Here is an 18,383-nt window from a genome sequence, read left to right as displayed (position 1 = left end):
GCTGCATCTGCCACTACTCGCTGCCACACACGCACACACACACAATCATGGACGATGCGATTGAGCGCAAGCGTCGTGAGCTGGAGGACATTGAGAGCAAGATCACTCAAGTCACAGGCGCGAACCCAAACGAGAGGTGTGTGTGTGTGTGTGCGTGTGTGTGTGTGTGTGTGGTTACCTTTTGCTTTGTGTGTGCTTGACCTTGTGTGCGTATGTGCGTACATCTTCCTGCCTGTGTTTCTCTGTTCGCACCTGCTCCTTTCGTGCTCTCGCCCTCACATCAACTTTGTGCCATCAACCAGGCGGCTCCGCAACAAGCCGCAACAAAGGAGGCAACATGACCGGTGAGATGATGATTCGCGTTGACCCCATGCACCTGCATGTATGTGCACATGGGTGACCTTGTCTGTCGACAACAGTATGTCTTGCACACGTTGTGGCTTTTTGTTGACACCTGTGTTGCTCTATGACAGTCCCAAGCGAGGGCCATCAGACCGCCACATGAGGGAGGATGATGACGCTGATGACGAACAGTTCATGTCTGGGAGGCTGCGCAGTACCATCGCAACGTATGTCTTTGTTCAAATACAGCTTCTGATGGTCGAGGCTTGCAGTGTACTTCATGGCCCAGCAGTGTATGCTTTGTTGTGCTGGCTTTCTTGGCTCATGCTGGCACCCTGCCACTTTGTGATGTGACAGGAAACGTTCTCGCAACGGATCCTCCTCTGTAATCCCTGAGCGGTATCGTCTACATGTGTGTACATGTGTGTGTGTATGTGGTGGTGGTGGTGGTGGTGGTGGTGTGTGTGTGTGTGTGTGTGTGTGTGTGTGTGTGTGTGTGTGCGTGTGTGTGTGCGTGCGTGTTTCCGTGCAAGGTTTGAAAGTCGCAGTTGCAGTTTCACTGGATGACACCATGCTGTTGTCACTCACACACACTCTCACACACACTCTCTCTCCCTCTGTCTTTCTCTCATGTTGTCACGCTTGCTTGGTTCACGTTGCGTTCAGGTCTCCGTCAAAGCCAGAGGCACCTCGCAGGCCTTCTTTGTCCGGGGGTGACGGCAAAAGCGCTGCACGGTACGCTGACATACACACACACACACACTATGAAATGCACTCTTTGCGAATTCATGGCCACACAAAGGAACACACACACACACACACACATATGCAGCATGCGATGCTGATCACACGCTTCTGTTGCCAATTTCGGTTTATCGCAGCAACCGCCGCATGTTTGGAATGCTCATGGGAACGCTAGAGCAAGCCAACAAGCGCACCGAAAAGTCAACAACGGTGAGGATGACGTGTGTGGATGTGTCAAATTAGTGTGCTCTGCACTTGGGCGCGCGTCTAGTGGACCCTTTGTGCGCCTTGTGTCCAGCTGGCACCGCTCTCGTCCATCAACCACCACACCTGGTGTTGTGATGTGACTTCACAACGCCAACACCTGCTTCGCTCCACAACCCAACAGCAAAAGAAGTTTGACGAGATTGACCAGAGACTGCGAGAACAGACAGAGAAGGTGCGTTTGTGTGTGTGTGTGTGTGTGTGTGTGTGTGTGTGTGTGTGTGTGTGTGTGTGTGTGTGTGTGTGTGTGTGTGTGTGTGTGTGTGTGTGTGTGATACCGTCTTTGCTTGTGGATGCTCGCCCTTGCGGGTGTGAAAGTGCTGCGCGCTTAACGGTTTAATCGCATTTCTCTAGTTCCGCCCATCTCATACACCCACATCTTCGTTGTTCGTGTCTGTGTACATGTGTGTGTGTGTGTGTTCGTGTGCATCGCAGGAGCGGGAGGAGTCGAAGCAGGAGCGCATCCAACTGTACACAGAGCGCCGTGCGAAGCAGGCCGAGCTCCTCACCCTCGAACAGAACGCCGTGCTTCCGCGCTTGGTGTGTATGTGTGTGTTGTGTGTGTTTGTGTGCGTGGGCGGGCTGTTCATGATGTCATTGTGATGGTAGCAACTACGTGCCCAGACTCATTGCACAAGTACACGCATGCGCGTTGCGCTTCCACCACAGACGGATGAGTGGCAGGCACACTACGACTCCCTTAAGGTGGCCATCAAGACAAAGGCATCGCCCCCAATCTTCTTCCTCCCGGTTCGTACACACACACACACACACACACACACACACACACACACACACACACACACACACACACACACACACACACACACATTGCGTATGCGCGAGAGCCATCTTACAACAAGCTGTGACCTCGTCGCCCACGCATGTCTGCGGTGTCAGGGGAAGCACACTGAGAAGACGCGGGAACTGCTTGAGGAGACGAGCAAAGACATTGACCAGCTCGTATCGTTCCGGAAAGACGACTACTGGAAGGTACGCTTGCACGCTTGCACGCTTGCACGCTTGCACGCTTGCATGCTTGCATATACCCTGCTTGTGGTCATGTGCTATTCTCCCCAATGCGATTATCCTGTTTCTTCTCACGGTGCGCATGGCTTCCATGCCGAATGATGGCTTCTAGGTGTTGTTGCCTGCACGGCTGCGAGGCGACGGCACAGAGGACCACGATGACGACGAAGACATTGGCGAAGAGAACGGCCACGGTGGCGATGATGGTGATGCGCACACCGCAACTGGCCATGGCATGGACGAGGGCGGGGACCAAGGTGCTGGCACAGGCGAGGAGAAGGCAGCACAGCAAGACAGCAAGGACACGGCACAGTAATGTTGCGCGAGGCATGACCTCGATGGGTGTGTGTGTGTGTGTGTGTGTGTGTGTGTGTGTGTGTGTGTGTGTGTGTGTGTGTGTGTGTGTGTGTGTGTGTGTGTGTGTGTGTAGAGCGCGAGCAAGCTTGTTGCTGCCTTTTGTCGCTTGTCGCTTTGTTTCCTTGGTGTTGAGATCGAGTCCAGTTCCTTTTTCTTGCATCTTTATGATGTGCAGCAACAAAGTAGAAGTTTGGGGGGGGGGGCATCTACAGGAATGAATGAAGAACCAAATGAAGCCAAAAACGTGAACAATCTGTTGTGTGTTTTGTGTGATTGCTTTGTTGGCGACAACACAACGCCTGCCGCGTGTTGCAGTGAAGGAACCAACAACACAAGTGGAAAGCGAAGGCAAAGAGAACAAAGGAGAAAACAGAACCCCCATTCGCAGGACATGAATTGGCTGGTTGTGTGTGTTTGAAACAGAGGTGTGTGTGTGTGTGTCTGTGTGTGTGTGTGTGAACACAAGATCCTTGACGTTGCAAGCAGACCCAGCGCGTGGCGCGTCTACTTGTGGTAGAACTTCTTGTTGATGAGGAAGATGAGCAGGTTGACGTTGACGGTACAGCGGTCGTCAAAGATCTTCATCGTGTCCACGTTCTCATACTGCTTCTGCAGCAGATCCTGGAACACCAGCTGCTCCTTGGCGAGCGCCATGCCTGCGCCCTTGATGGTGATGTTGAAGATGCCAACCTCATCCGACGACACGTCAATGTGAAGCCCACGAAGCCTGCACAGTGGGAAGAGGGGGGGGGGAAGGAAGGCAGCGAAACGGGTGAGCAAGTATAAGCGTGACGCTTGCAGCTCAAGTGCGCCAGCACAGGGATTACAGCACAGGGAGTATCCAGACAGACAGACGAAACAAACAGACAAACAAACGGACAAACAAACGGACAAACAAACGGACAAACAAACGGACAAACAAACAAACAAACAAACAAACAAACAAACAAACAAACAAACAAACAAACAAACAAACAAACAAACAAACAAACAAACAAACAAACAAAGAAGGAGCAATGCTCCAAACGCACTGGAAGTCTGAGACGCCGGTGACAGAGACGAGGACGCCGCGCTCCTTGAGTTTGTGGGCGTTTGTGCTGTATGTGCCAATCCACTGCCCGCTCTCCGTCTCCTTGCGGCGGTTCGGGCGGAACCAGAAGCGTTTCCTGTCACGGCAACGGGCCAACATCGCACAGATGGCGTCACGCAGGGTGAGCGGGGATAGATGCAGTCAAAACTCATGTAACTCTGCACAAGTCATCAGCACAGACGGGTATTGATGATGCACACACTGGGAGTTGCACTCAACATGCACGACAACGCATCGCAAGCATGGGTGGCGACGCACTTTGTGGCTGTGGCTTTGCCCATCTGCTTCATGCACTCCTTAACGTATTGGTCGTAGTAGTCCATGGCCTCAGACTGCTGGCGCTTCTTCACCTCAAGCTCCTCCAGCGTGTGCTTGAGCTTGGCCAGGTCCTGCTTGCGGTGCTGGCGGTAGATGCGCTGGTTGCGAATGTCCTGGGCAACGGCGTTGAGCAAGTTCTGGTAGCCCTGCTCCTTCGAGCACAGGCCTTCTTTCTCCAACACCTCCGCATTCGACAAAATCTTCTCCTTCGTCTGCTCCAGAGTCGAGCTGCGCAGCGCATACGCGTGTATGTATGTATGTATGTATGTATGTATGTATGTATGTATGTATGTATGTATGTATGTATGTATGTATGTATGTATGTATGTATGTATGTATGTATATATGTATGTATGTATGTATGTATGTATGTATGTATGTATGTATGTATGTATGTGTAAGTGAGTAAGTGTGAGTTGAGTGTGTGATTGCATGTCAAACAGCGAGTGCGTGAGTGGGACAAAGGGTCAAGGGAGCCTCGCTTGCCCACAACACCTCAAGCTGCTGGCATGACAGGAACACTCACAAATCGGATCGCTGTTCTGCAATGACGTCTTTCAGGTCTGGATCAGATTGTGCAAGCTGTCACATACAGACCATACAGTTGATGTGTGAGGGCACATGCAGCTTCTACTTGCACACAAGCGAACAACCAACAAGCCACAATCTCTGGCCGGCACACAGACACACAACACGCAATACACAAGACTCGCTCTCCTTCACGCACACACACACACATACGCACGCTCACACATACGCACGCTCACACACACACACACACACACACACACACACACACACACACACACACCTGGTCGAGTTCAGCGCGGCGTTTCTTTGTGAATGCCAAGTGCTCCTCCTCCATCTCGCTGGTGGCGGGTGTCTCAAGAATGTCCTTGAGCGTCTTGCCCTGCTGAAACCGGATCACGTCCACAACCATGCGCTTCGTCCTGCATACACACACACACACACATCGCACATCGCACATCGCACATCGCACATTACGTATGCACATGAACAGGAGCACAAAGTAAGCCCCAAGTCAAGTGGGAGGAACGAAAGCAAGGACACCCAAACAAAGGAATTAAGCTGAGGCGAGCACACGTGACACCTAAACATACACACATACACACCTGACAAAGAGCGCCTTGATGTCGGACGTGTCATCCTCCGGCACCTCAAACTTGTTGGCGAGAAGCATCCACATGGGCACCTTGTTGGCGCTGCGCTCGGGGCTGTCTGTGGACGGCCAACGCAAACACAGCATTCAGAGGTGGGGAGGAGGGTGGCGAGAGCGTTGCAAAAACAAGAAAGGACGATAGCGTGTGAGCGAAAAGCTGAGTCCGTTCGGCGGGGGAGGGGGTATGGCAACAGGCAGACAAGACAGACGGACAGCCAAGCCAGACAGACAGGCAGACACACACACACACACACACACACACACACACACACACACACACACACACACACACACACACACATCACCGCATTACACATGGGCAGCGCGCTGCACCTTCGGGCCCAATCTCGTCCTCGGGCTCGCCAATGGGACCAAGGTCTTCCAGAATCTCGTGAAGCTGCGTGTCGCCTTCGTCAACAAGCTGGTCCGCGTTGACGCTCAGCATCTTGTGCATGTAGTAGATGTCCACGGGGGAGATGTTGATTTGCGGCTTGGTGAGCATGACTGCATCAGAGTACTCGTCAATGCCAAAATGCTGCTCCGCCGACATCACCGTTGCCGCGTCGTGGAAATACGTCCTGCGCGGCAAAGAGAAGATGGAACAAGGGTGTGGAGCAAGTGCATGTCACAAAGGGAGTGGGTGAGTCAGGTAAGGGGTCAGAAAGGATTTCTGTGTTGCGCAAAGCAGCAACAGACATGTACACACACACACACACACACACAAACGCACATCACACACGCACGAAAAAAAAAAAAAAACACACACATACACACAAACACAGAGCCGAGCAGACATGCGCGCAAAGGGAGCAACGCAAACAGAAGGGGAAAAGACGTACTTGAACTTCTTCCATCCCTCGTAGAGGAACTTGTTGAGCGGGCTTGTCTTCTCGCCCTCAGAGAGCTCAAAGCGCAGCCCAGAGGCAGCAGACTGCAGCAGCTTGGCAATGGAACCGAGGTTGCCACGCTTCAGCGGCGTCAGCTCCGTGTGGCCGGACGTCTCAATGACGCCAAACGCCTCTGGCGCGATGATGGCCGGGTTGATGTAGCGGTAATACAGCACGTTGCCCAGCACTTTTGTGATCTCCACCTCGGGAGCATCAGGGAACCTGGCCCGCAAGTCCTCCCGCAAGGCGCCACAGATGCTGCGCAGACCAAACGGCAGCAGCGACACGTTTGCGAGGATGGAGTCGAGGAACGCCTCGCCAATCTCAACGAGCTTGCTGACAGCCTTGTCCACTGCCGTGCGCACGGGCTCGTGCTTGAGCGCCTCCTCCCGCGTCACGTCGCGTGGAAGCGTCGACGCAACGCCAGTCTCACGCTCCTGTTGGTTGATCCACTTCTTGTACGCAACTTTGGGGTCCGTGTTGAGGTCAAGCGACTCGTCTGCAAGGCACTGTTGCACCAGCGGCCGCAGCGTCGAGGACAGGTACTTCACGCCTGTGTCACACACACACACACACACAAGGCATGGAGCGTATGTACAGGAAAAAATGATGACATGTTGGGGTGAGGAGAGTAGCAGAAGTGCACCAGACCCACGTGCACGCACAGCGATGGACATACAGACAAGAATGCATGTCATGCACACACATCACACGCATCACACACACACATCACACGCATCACACACACACACACACACATCACACGCATCACACACACACACACACATGACAACACAAAGCGGCATACCCTGTGAAGAGGAGCGGTACTGGTTGATGACGAGCTTGATGGCTGTGGGATTGCCTGTGATGATTTCCTTGACCGTGTTCACCTTCTCCTGGATCTCCGTCTTGAGCGCAGTGCGGTAGAGCTTCAGCAGCAGATACTGCTCGCGCGCGTTGCTGGCATAGTTGTAGATGAGCTGGATGGCGTCCTCCAGGAAGCGGCTCGTCTTGTTGTTCGACCACCCGGGCATGGGCTGATCGAGGAAAACAAGTCGGGCGAGAATTTCGGGCTTGGTCTGCACCAGGTAGAAGAGGTGCTGGTACGACTCAAGCTTCTGCCGTGACTGCTTGGTAAGGCTCTTCAGGCCGCCCTGTTGGTGCGGGAGCACGAGCTTCTGCTGGCTGCCGCGCTTGCGCGCCTTCTTCAGCTCCCTGTTCTGCTTCACGACATCATCGAGCTCAATGCGGTTCTTCACCAGGAGGCCAATCTTGATGTCCATCTGGTTCAGCGCATCGTCCAGCTCGTGGTTGGAGCGGATCGCCAGCACCACCTGGCCCGTTGTGTGTGAGACACGTGTATGAGGCGTGTGCGAGACACGTGTATGAGGCGTGTGTGAGACGTGTGTGTGTGTGTGTGTTTGTACATGTGATCAGCTCACGTGCATCCACGTGTGCACGTGGCGCATCTGGGAACGAGCAGAGGGCAAACCGACCTTCTGCTTGAGCTGTTGACGCTCAAGCTCCTCTGCAAAGTCGAGATCGCTCTGGTCAAGAAGATGCAGGAACCGGCGAACTGTCGCAACAGGCGGGTTGTCCACCTGCACCACGACACGAACACACAAACACACACACATCCACACATAAATACACACGCGTTGTGATTGTGAGCATAGGGAAACAGGCAAGGGCGTGAAATATCCAGTGGCCACGCACGCGTGACTAATTCGCAAACATACGTCGCCATGCAATGTCACACGAGCGGTCGGCAGCGAACCTTCGTGAGTGTCTTGTATTGCTGGCGTGCCTTCAGGCCCTTGTATGCAGCCTGCGTGGAAATACGAGGACCGCAAGAGGTGTGAGCGCACACGCAAAAAAGACGAAGGTGATGGGGCGTGCACATGAGCGCAGGTACGCAACATGCCGGCACCCGTAAACACACACACACACATGCACACACATGCAGGCACGCGTGAACACACACACACACATGCAGGCACGCGTGAACACACACACATGCAGGCACGCGTAAACACACACACACACCTGGATCTTGATTGCGGCGTCCTCCTGGGAGTTGAGGTAGTCCAGGCGGTCCTTGTACTGCTTGCGCTGCTTGTAGCCCCTGAACGCCGCCTGAAGTTTCACGGCGTCGCCCTCGTGCTCGCGAAGATACTTCATGCGCTCCAGATGCTCCTTGCGGCGCAGCATACCGCGGATGTGTGCCTGCAGCGTCACAATCGCCGGCTCCGCCTCCACAAACGAGTCCCACCGCGCCTGGTCTGCGTTGCACTTGTCAACGACCTCCTGCACCTCCTCGACGCTCAGGTTGTTAGCAATCACCTCCTCCGGCGGCAGCCACTGCGTCTCCTTCGTCTCCTTGTTGAAGTAGTAGTCGCGTCCGTCGTCGGTGGCATACTTCTTCCACTTTTTCGCCGCAACCGCGTTGTCTGACTCCTTGCTTGCAAGCACCGGGGCCAGCGACTTCTGGTACCGCTCCCCGCAGCGGTCCTGCACATTGTCCACTCGCGTATACGGCTCCTGCAGCGTGTGCATGTGCATGCATTCGTATGTGTGCGTGTGCATGTATTTGTATGTGTAAGCGTGTGTGCGCGTATGCGTGCGAGAGATGCTGTGATTCAGAGTGCACAACGCTTACACGCACATACACACAGATGCAGCCACGAATTACACGCACCTTGAGCTGTGCCAGTGTCTTGTCGGCGTCGCCTTTGCGGATCGCGTCATTCAGCGCAAACAGCGCAGCCGCATCTGTGCACACGTGCAAATATCAAGCCGGGTAAACATAAGCCGGGACGCAATGCGACAGATAATGACCACTGGCAAGAAACGACTGGACACCATATGGTACACACGATGATGCACAAACAAGAGGAGTCAGGACGTACGTTTTGCATTCTCTTCCGCTTCAAAGTTGGCGTCCTTGATCACCTTCTGCACATCATCACGGCCGAGCTGTCATTGCCCCATTGTGATGTTTGAAGTGCAAGGAGGAGTAGGTGAGCGGAAGGAAGGCAAACTTGCGCTGTGCCACGGACAGAGCACATGGTTTCATTCACAAGTAAAACGCACAACCACACACAAACGCAGACACACAAACTGACCATTTCGCCGCTGACTTCTTCCTTTGCTCGGACGAGTGAGGCCTGATAGTGCAGTGCACCAGCCTCGTCAACATCCTCAATCGCCAGCACAGGCGCCTGCAGGGCCTCTGTTGAAGGCATACACATGAACATACACGTGTGAACGTATGCGCGTGCATGTCAGTGGGACGATCATGTTGCACATTGTGTCGCATGCCAACACGCAACAGCAGTGCTGTAGCCGCAGTTGGTGTGCAAATGCATGCCAGAAGAGTAACGAACCAAGTGTTTGCTCTGCTTCGCCTTCGTCGATGCGCTTGTCCAGCTCCTGCAGTGCCGCTTGCACTGAGACATGGAGAGCAGACACGCGCAGGTGGTGGAAGATGAGGAAGCACGACAAGAAATCAGCCGGGGGTTGTTGTTGTTGTTGTTGTTGTTGTTGTTGTTGTTGTTGTTGTTGTTGTTGTTGTTGTTGTTGTTGTTGTTGTTGTTGTTGTTTGCTTGTTTGTTTGTTTGTTTGTTTGTTTGTTGTGTGGTTTCCGTGTCATGATCTTGGTCACAGAGAACAGGACGCCTTTAAGTTTGGTGCCGTTAGTGTCGACAGCAGGGTGCTTACCAGCCGCTTCGTGCTGAAGTGTCTTGTTGACGTCCTGCAGCACCGCCCTGATCTGCTCCAGCGACAGCTGAATACCACAAACAGTATCAAGCAACACAAGCAACCACAGTGAGAAAGGATGTGCCCTCAAACATCGCACACACACACACATAAGCAACGCAGCCCACCTTCCACAAGCTATGACCAGTACACAGACATGCCATCCAAAGCCACAGGTTGCATTGTTCGCACCGGGCCGTGTTCGGCGGTCGCTGTCTTGAGCGCTTCGAGGTAGCGCTCTGTCACAGCACTGTCTGTTGGCGGAAGATCTGCTCGCAGAGAAGAGATAAGGGGCCATGAATGAACACATGAATGAATGAATGCTTGAAGTGAATGCCGTGCTTCGCGCGGTGATTGCGTATAATGGCAATGCATCACATGGTGTGTTGAGGCAGTAGCAGGCTGTCACATCGCATCATCAACAATGCTGCGCACAATCAGAACCTCCCACGTGTATGAGAGCGTATGCGTGAGGCATGATGTGTACCATCGCCACTGACCAAGGAGTTCGGAGCATTCGTTGAAGAGCTCGCGAAGTTCGTCGACGCTTCCGGCAGTGACGGCCTCGTTGATCGCCTGCACAATCTCAGACACTGGCGGCCAAAGGAGCAACACAACCAGGCCGTGTCATGGTCGAGGTTGGTGAGCCAGGGAAATACCCCTTCACACTGATCAGCTGCCGTACACTCGCGTACGCAAGCACACACACGCACGCACACACACAAACACACATCCACGCACACACACACACACACACATCCACGCACACACACACACACGTGCACGCAAACACACAACTCGTACCAACGCCCATCTCCCAACGCCCGTCCCAACATGCATCGCACCTCGCTTGCGCTTGGCAGCGGCGTCGTTGCCATCGTTGACAGCCTCCTGCACCTGCTCAACCGTAAAGTACTCGTCATCGGGCAGGCTGTTCTGCAGGGCGGTCAGCGACACCATGTAGTGCGGTGCAAAGGCTGGATCGACGTCCTTGAGCTCCATGGCCGGCGTCTGCAGTGCCGTCATCATCTTCTCCTCGTTCTTCTCGTCAATCGCCTCGCTCAGGTCCTGGATCGCTTGCTCAACTAATGAGGGGGGGGGGGTGTTCGCGTTTTGCAAGCAAGCGCCCAACGCAACAAAGGTGAGTGTGTGAGCAAAGCCAAGGTACCTTCATTCGCATTGTAACAGACACGCCTAAACAAGCTACGCGGCACTGCCACTCACACACGCATAAAGGCAAACACACGCACCCGCGCATACACATACACGCACGACAACGGCACAGTGGCAATAATAAACGCACTTGCGGCGCGCTTCTTCTCTGCAGCGACGGTTGTGTTGATGACGTTGATGATCTTCTGGATCTCATCGCGCGTGAGGTTGGTGTCGTACACGTCCACCTGCTCGGCGTCACCGGCCTGCTGCGAGTCGTTGAGCCCGACGTGTGACGCCTCGGGCGCGTTGGCCGTCTTCTCCATCTTGGCCGCAATGAGCGTGTCGCGGTAGCCGTCCATGTTCTCCTTGTCAATCTTCTTCAGCTTTGCAGCAGAGGCAGACAGCAGCGGGTACAGCTCGTCGCTCGGCGCTTCCGTTTCGAGCGCCTGGTTGATCTTCAAGATGGCTGCGTGCACTGCACTCGCACAAACAGACACACACAGGTGAATGCAACGCCATGTGGTTGACATGTGAGAAGCACGAAGAAAAAAGGCATAAGCAGACTCACACACGGATTGCTGTTATCCTCTTCCTATGTTGCACACACACACGCACACACACGCACACACACGCACGCACGCACACACACACACACACATACACACACATAGGGCACGTACTCGCTGCGTCGTCCTCGCCAAGTTCCTTTGCCAAGATGCCACCAATCTTGCCAAACTTGGGCATCTGCACGCCGGCTTTTTGCAGCTCCTGCACAAGATGAACACACGCGCACGGGCGAGGTGGGAGTGGAGATGACGACATGAGCAGGCAGGGCACTCGGCATTGCAGCATACATGAACTTGGCAGCATCAACCGACAGACACCAAAGGACAACACAAACCATCGTCGTGATCACAACCAAGACGATCGCCACCACGACCACCAACGCCATCATGACCAGGATCACGGGTGCGGACCTGTTCCATGGCAGAGAGCTCTTCCTCCGTAAACTCTGCGACGCCGTGCAGGTCCTCCATCTCTGGGGCGATGCCGAGGCCAAACAGGTAGCGGCTGAGGGCGTGGATGCAGTAGATGACGCGTGGCATGTTCTTCTTGTCGTACAGGTCGGTGATCTCGGGATAGAAGATCTGGTGGAACCAGTCGACGCAAGCAGACAGGGACACGGATGCACAAAGACCAAGCACACACACACACGAGAGGTGAGCTAGCTTACAACTGCCACTGCGCCACATTGTGTTGAGATTTGACATTCACTCTCAGCCCCTCAATCCCACCACTTATAGCTTCGCACACGCCACATTGCCACACGCACACACGCACACACACACACACACATGCATTGCCACGTGCGCATTGCTCGCACCTCTGGGAACTTCTTCTTCTCCATGGCGCGAAGCCAGTGGTTGATGTTGTCCGTGTGGCGGAAAACAAGGCCCTTCTCCTACTCATAAATGCACACACACACGCAGTCGCATACATATGCAGTCACCAATGGCACAGCGCTTGTGAGCGACACACAGATACAGGCGCACACATCAACATATGCACAGCTGCACACACACACACACACACACACACACACACACACACACACACACACACACACACACACACAAGAGGCGGACCTTGTAGATTTTCTCTTCTGGATCGTAGATCTTCTTTGGGTTGACGACATCTGGGGCGAAGAAGAGGGCAAGTTTGGCCACAATGACGCCGTTGCGCAGCGCGCCTTCCAGCTCGCTCGCAGGCGGGAGCTCTGCTTCCAGGCACGCCTCCAGCCACCTTGGGTTGCACGTTCACGAGAGTCACAAGCACGCAATCACACAATCACGCAATCACACAAGCACGCAAGCACACAAGCACGCAAGCACACAAGCACGCAAACAAGCAAACGTGCGCACACGTGACGTGAGAGGCCGCAGGCAGGCGTGTGTATGTGTGTATGTGTATGTGTATGTATGTATGCGTGTGTGTGTGATCGTGGAGCGACGGGGTGCAGTGGCAAACATCCAGCGTCGCTGTCACCTCACGCGCCACAGTCGTACAAAACAGCGACTCACTTTCTTGCTTCCTCAAGATGGCAGAGGTACTCATAGGCGGTGTTGCGTTTGCGGGCCGCGTCAAGCTCAGCCCCGGACTTGCCTGCGTTGCCAGTCATTTCTCCTCGAGGACCAGCTGCACAACCACAGCAGTGACAGAGCGCACATGAGCCAGGCACAGTTGCGTGTGTGTGTGTGTGTGTGTGTGTGTGTGTGTGTGTGTGTGTGTGTGTGTGTGTGTGTGTGTGCGTGCGTGCGTGCGTGTGTGTGTGTCTGTGTGTGTGCGCGCATGCGGGCATCCATGTATGTGCATTTGTTCAAAGTCGAACAGTGCACATGCGTGTGGTGCACAAGCACGCACACAGGGTGGGTGGAGCGGTACTGACCATCCTCGAGGAATTGGCGGCCTTTGCGCGGCATGTTGGTGATTGCCTCGGTGCTCGCTGCGGATGTTCGGCGAGATGCAGTTGAGGCCTCACTAAGGCAGCTACAATGCGCGCGCGCGCGTGTGTGTGTGTGTGCGTGTGTGTGTGTGTGTGTGGAGAGTCGGTGGAGAAGAGGGGGCGATGAGGTTGGAACAGGGCAATGCATGTGGCACATATTGAGCCTTACAAGCAAGCTTGTAAAGCAGCAGCACACAGACTCCGTCAACATGCATGAACCCTCAAGCAACTGAGTGCAGGCAACTGAGTGCAGGCAACTGAGTGCGGCAGCTTTCCCCCTTTGACACCACCTGGTTGCCAACAAGCACACGATACGTGCAACTGACGTACCTGTCGCTGTTGCGACTGTCCTCCCACTTGCTCAAATGTGATCCAACTTCTGGTGGAGAGGCGTCAACAGTCGCCGTAGAATCTGTGATAACAAGGTCGTTGTGCTGCACACCCTCCATGGTGGATGTGGTGGTGGTGGTGGTGGTGATGAGGCGGACCGATGCGATTGTGTTTGTTGAGGCGAGTGTTTGTTGATGTTGACAAAGTTGGTCGTAGCCGGCGTGGTGGTGGTGGTGGTGGTGGTCAAAGTCATCGGGTGAGAAATAGAACACGGCTCAACCAACAATGCATTCAAGCGTGTGCTGGAAACAAAGCGAAGGACAGCAAGCAAGCGACGAAGCGAGCGAGCGAGAGCAATGGCAGCCGCATACACACAAGCACACACGCCAGTCATGCCATACACGACACACATTCACATCACAACAAGCAGCAGCACCCTTCTCGTTGCTCGTTGCTTGTGCACACTCAGCAAGCGGTCCAACTCGCACCTCTTACTCTTCTCCTTCTTCTTTGCTTTCGCGCACCCCACCAAAAATAAAAAATCGAAAACGGTTTCACCCAGATTATTCGCCACATCTCCAACAACTATTCCCAACCCCTTGCATTGCTTGCGGTTGTGCGGCAACAACAACACAAACAACAAGGACAGCCACGATGCAGCACCAGCAGCAGGTGCTCGCTCGCTCGTGCTTGCCGTGTCCGTTGTTGTGATGGTGTTTGTGGAGCTTGGGTGTGGTTGGTGTTTGTTTGTTGCTGTGCTTACCACGCCAGGCATGATGGACGGCTGTGCTGTGTCGGTGGCGATGGAAGGAAGGAAGGAGGAGTGCGCTTGTGCGCTGTGTCGCTGCTTGTGCTCCTCCTGGTCGTGTTTGCTGCGTGAGATTCAACCAGTGTTTGTTGGTGTTGGTGGTGCTGGTGCTGTTGTTGGTATGTTGATGTAGGGTGGAGATGGGAGTGCAGATCGGGAGCGAAAGCTTCAGTTCCTGCTGGCAGATTTCCTGCGCGTTGGCAGTGTACGAGTGAGTTTGTGTGTGTGTGTGTGTGTGTGTGTGTGTGTGTGTGTGTGTGTGTGTGTGTGTGTGTGAGCAAGTCAGTGAGTGAGTGAGTGAGTGTGTGTGAGTTAGTTTGTGTGCGCTCGTTTGAACTTGGTCCCACTACAATCACACTGGCTCGCATGCATGCTGCCTCTTCTGTTTGTCAGCTATGCCATCAAGACACAACACCACAACTCGCACACAGCACAAACACACGCACAAACAAACTCAAACACACACACGAACACAAACACAACACACAACACACAACACAACACACAACTGGATCGCATTAGGGCTTTCTGCATTTCCAGTTTTACCTTCGAGGGCGTGAGGAACTACTGGTCAGCGTGGTCAACAACGTAAATGTGAGTTGTTGCGAGCCAGCACCCACAATGAGCACATCCTTGAGTCCACACATGTTCCCCACCGCAACATCAAACGCCACACTTCACGTTGCATGAGACCCAGCCCACAAATATACACACAATCCAAATTCGGTGTGCGCTCGCGCACTTCTGTGACATGACGCTGCGATGCGTGTCACGACCAATGCCGGACCACTTTCCATTTTGGGAGGCGAGGGAACTCAATGACGTCAACGACACGTGTGTGCACATGCCGTGCAGCGCACGAGCAGCAGATGACCAAAGCCATGTCATCGCCCCAAACACCACACCACACCACAACACAGCACAACACAACATCAAACACACACAGCATAACTTCAAACACACACGCGCACCGCAACACACCAAACCACCCCCGCCATCGAACACAAGCACGAGCGGGGTGTCTGCTATTTTTAAACCACGTGACGTGGTGGCCATCTCTTACTCATCGCGACACGACCTCCCTGCTCGATCATCACACAGTTGACCACGCCGCTGGCATCGCCGTCCAGCTCGTTCCATGAACCAAAGATGCTCCCGCGAAACCAGTACGTTACTCCTGCTGTGGCCAAGACGGGCTTGGAGGAGGGAGCGACCGAATTTTGATGGGTTGGGCTTAGTGAGCAGCCGCTCGTGCATGTGTAACCGCACTCCCACACGCGCGCACACGTGGCTGCGCATGCATGTGGTCTTCACGTGAACATGCTCGTGCACGTGTGTTCTGTGAGCGCAGCAACTCCGGGTGTACCCATTTGGCGCGCTTTTCAGTTTACGTTTGTTGTCCCACCCTCTGGTGGCCTTTCTCTTTTCTTCCCTCCCCTCGCTTCTTTCCTCCCTCCTTCCCTTCCTTCCCTTCCTTCCCTTCCTGCCCTTTTTTCCCTTCACAAGCCGCCATCGACAACTCTCGCTTTACATGTCTTTTCGCCCTTCCCTCATCTTCTCACTCTCACCTCTCTACCACCATCCATTTGCCCTCCACCACAGGAGCTCGCTCATGCTCTCTGCGCGCACGCAGCGCTCCCTGAGCGGATTCGGATACATGGACGTTGGCCTGCCACCAGCCAGCCCCAGCGACAACGAGTGGCTCGAAGAGGTGTGTGTGTGTGTGTGTGTGTCTGCCTGTCTGTCTGCCTGTCTGTCTGCCTGTCTGTCTGTCTGTGTGTGTGTCTGTCTGTCTGTCTGTCTGTCTGTCTGTCCGTCCGTCCGTCTGTCTGTCTGTCTGTCTGTGTGCATGTGTGTGATCTTGTGCACCCTTCTGCACTTTCTTCTAAAGTTGTGTTGTTCTGGTCTGCATCACTCGCGTCCCCTCGCACACATGTACGCACTCACACGCGCGCGCGCGCCCACTCATTCACTCATGTACTGGCATTCTCTCACGGTGCCCGGCGTTGCTGTTAATGCATGACGCGCAGGATCAGTCGGTCACCGTGTTTTTGATTGCAGCATACTCAAAATACTCCTGTCCTTACGTTTGGGTAAGGAGAACTACGAATGTCGGGCGCCACTTGCATGCACAACGCCTGCCAAGCAATCCTACAAACGCACGCACACACACACACACACACACACACACACACACACACACACACACACACACACACACACACACACACACACACACACACACACACACACACACACACACACACACACACACACGAGCGTATGAGTATGCCAAGTCTTGCTTGGGTTCACGCTGAGGCTCACGTGCGCGTGCTTCCTTGTGTTAGGTACGGACGAACCACGAGAGGTTGGTGAAGTTAACGGGGGACGCACCCGAGGAAAAGGACAATCCGCTCAAGCTTCGCACAACCACAACTTGGGCATCAGAAGGTGCGGCGGTGTTTTAAGTTGAGAGAGAGAGAGAGAGAGAGTGTGTGTGTGTGTGTGTGTGTGTTCGTGTGTTCGTGTGTGTGCGCGCGAGTGTGTGTCTATGCGTTTGGTTGTGGGTTCACCTCTACTATTGGAATCACAAGCCAGACGTGACAGTTTTGATCTTCACCATCCCGCAACGCAAACTTGTGTGTGCAGATGTCAAGCTGTGGGACATCGTCACGGAGTTGATTGAGGTGTGCGCCGTTCCTGTTCCGACAAACCCATTTGCCGTCGACTTTAGCTTTTTCGAATGGTACGCGTGCGCTTGTTTGTGTGCCTGGCTACGGCGATGGTTGCACAGATTTCATTGATGTCACAACAAGCACAAGACCACCCATTGCACACAGAAACTGCCTGCACAAGTTGTTTCACACGTCCTGCCCCTCTCCTTCCACGTTTGCTCATATCCTGCCGTTTTACAACAGTTTACCGACGGGCGAAGCCGTGGTCGCATCTGGCGCGATGATCCACTTGCTGCAGCGGCTCTTGCAAAGTCATACGCCTCGATATCACAGCAGCAGTGCGTTTCCCATTGCGTCGTGCGTCTCAGCGCCTTTCTCTGCCACGCGTGCAAACAATGCACACGCACCTTGCTCACGAACAAACCCAAACACACACACACACACAACATAACAACCGAACACTACAACACACGCACACATGTCATGCCATATGTTCTCATGCTCTGTGATGTGTGCACACTCCATCGTCGTGTGCAGTTGTGCGTGATTTGCAGAATCTTCTCAAGCTGCACTTTGAGCAGCTGTTGGTGCACCATCGGACCGAGTGCCGACAACTGCGCCCGCGCATGACGACGCTCGAGGACCTCATTCCAACAGAGGGCTCTGCCACCAACGAATAAGCTAGTCATTGTTTGCTCTGTGTGTGTGTGTGTGTGTGTGTGTGTGTGTGTGTGTGTGTGTGTGTGTGTGTGTGTCGCGTCTTGCTTGGCACTGTGTGCAGGGCTTCTGTCTGTTGTACCCAGGCTTGCAGCTGACTTTTTTTCTTGGAAGGAAGAGGCAGCTGGTTTGCCCCTCTCAGATACACGCACACACATCTACACACACACACACACACACACACACACACACAGCTGGCGTTCTTTGTTGTCGTTTCTGTTGTTT

General features: G+C 54.1%; 3 protein-coding genes across 5 annotated transcripts; 2 read left to right on the top strand and 1 right to left on the bottom strand.

Annotated features, from left to right (window-relative positions):
* Positions 1 to 47: 47 nt before the first annotated feature.
* On the top strand, positions 48 to 2,695 carry PTSG_00373 (uncharacterized protein; the record flags this gene model as incomplete). Its single annotated transcript, XM_004998865.1, has 10 exons — positions 48 to 136; positions 474 to 569; positions 700 to 741; positions 1,009 to 1,077; positions 1,224 to 1,296; positions 1,475 to 1,525; positions 1,786 to 1,890; positions 2,020 to 2,100; positions 2,251 to 2,343; positions 2,492 to 2,695. The coding sequence occupies 10 exons, from the start codon at positions 48 to 50 to the stop codon at positions 2,693 to 2,695; spliced, it is 903 nt and encodes a 300-aa protein (XP_004998922.1).
* A 175-nt stretch (positions 2,696 to 2,870) lies between these two features.
* PTSG_00372 (uncharacterized protein) lies at positions 2,871 to 14,647 on the bottom strand. Its single transcript, XM_004998864.1, has 29 exons — positions 14,454 to 14,647; positions 13,959 to 14,062; positions 13,572 to 13,672; positions 13,207 to 13,321; positions 12,772 to 12,928; positions 12,510 to 12,587; positions 12,103 to 12,273; positions 11,806 to 11,893; positions 11,274 to 11,600; positions 10,816 to 11,055; positions 10,471 to 10,563; positions 10,163 to 10,239; positions 9,932 to 9,998; positions 9,598 to 9,660; positions 9,337 to 9,443; positions 9,121 to 9,187; positions 8,910 to 8,983; positions 8,258 to 8,752; positions 7,989 to 8,039; positions 7,708 to 7,812; positions 7,020 to 7,545; positions 6,164 to 6,764; positions 5,658 to 5,902; positions 5,278 to 5,383; positions 4,956 to 5,094; positions 4,671 to 4,726; positions 4,085 to 4,372; positions 3,768 to 3,902; positions 2,871 to 3,463 (listed from the first exon to the last, which is right to left on the bottom strand). The coding sequence occupies exons 1-29, from the start codon at positions 14,532 to 14,534 to the stop codon at positions 3,241 to 3,243; spliced, it is 4,980 nt and encodes a 1,659-aa protein (XP_004998921.1). The 5' UTR covers positions 14,535 to 14,647; the 3' UTR covers positions 2,871 to 3,240.
* PTSG_00371 lies at positions 14,601 to 18,165 on the top strand. Of its 3 annotated transcripts, XM_004998863.1 has the most exons (10): positions 14,601 to 14,630; positions 14,900 to 14,977; positions 15,289 to 15,360; positions 15,868 to 15,932; positions 16,369 to 16,477; positions 16,797 to 16,859; positions 17,115 to 17,217; positions 17,416 to 17,512; positions 17,685 to 17,779; positions 17,979 to 18,165. In XM_004998863.1, exons 1-10 carry the CDS (start codon positions 14,613 to 14,615, stop codon positions 18,119 to 18,121), a joined length of 843 nt encoding a protein of 280 aa, XP_004998920.1. In that variant the 5' UTR covers positions 14,601 to 14,612; the 3' UTR covers positions 18,122 to 18,165. The 3 variants fall into 3 exon arrangements, with proteins under 3 accessions (XP_004998920.1, XP_012493080.1, XP_004998919.1); XM_012637626.1 differs by lacking the exons at positions 14,601 to 14,630; positions 14,900 to 14,977 and having other exon boundaries at positions 15,337 to 15,600; XM_004998862.1 differs by lacking the exons at positions 14,601 to 14,630; positions 14,900 to 14,977; positions 15,289 to 15,360 and having other exon boundaries at positions 15,581 to 15,932.
* The last annotated feature ends 218 nt before the right edge of the window (positions 18,166 to 18,383 follow it).

The sequence above is a fragment of the Salpingoeca rosetta genome (genome assembly GCF_000188695.1).
Source record: "Salpingoeca rosetta unplaced genomic scaffold supercont1.1, whole genome shotgun sequence".
NCBI lineage: Eukaryota > Choanoflagellata > Craspedida > Salpingoecidae > Salpingoeca > Salpingoeca rosetta.
This window is presented reverse-complemented; position numbering and strand designations above follow the sequence as displayed.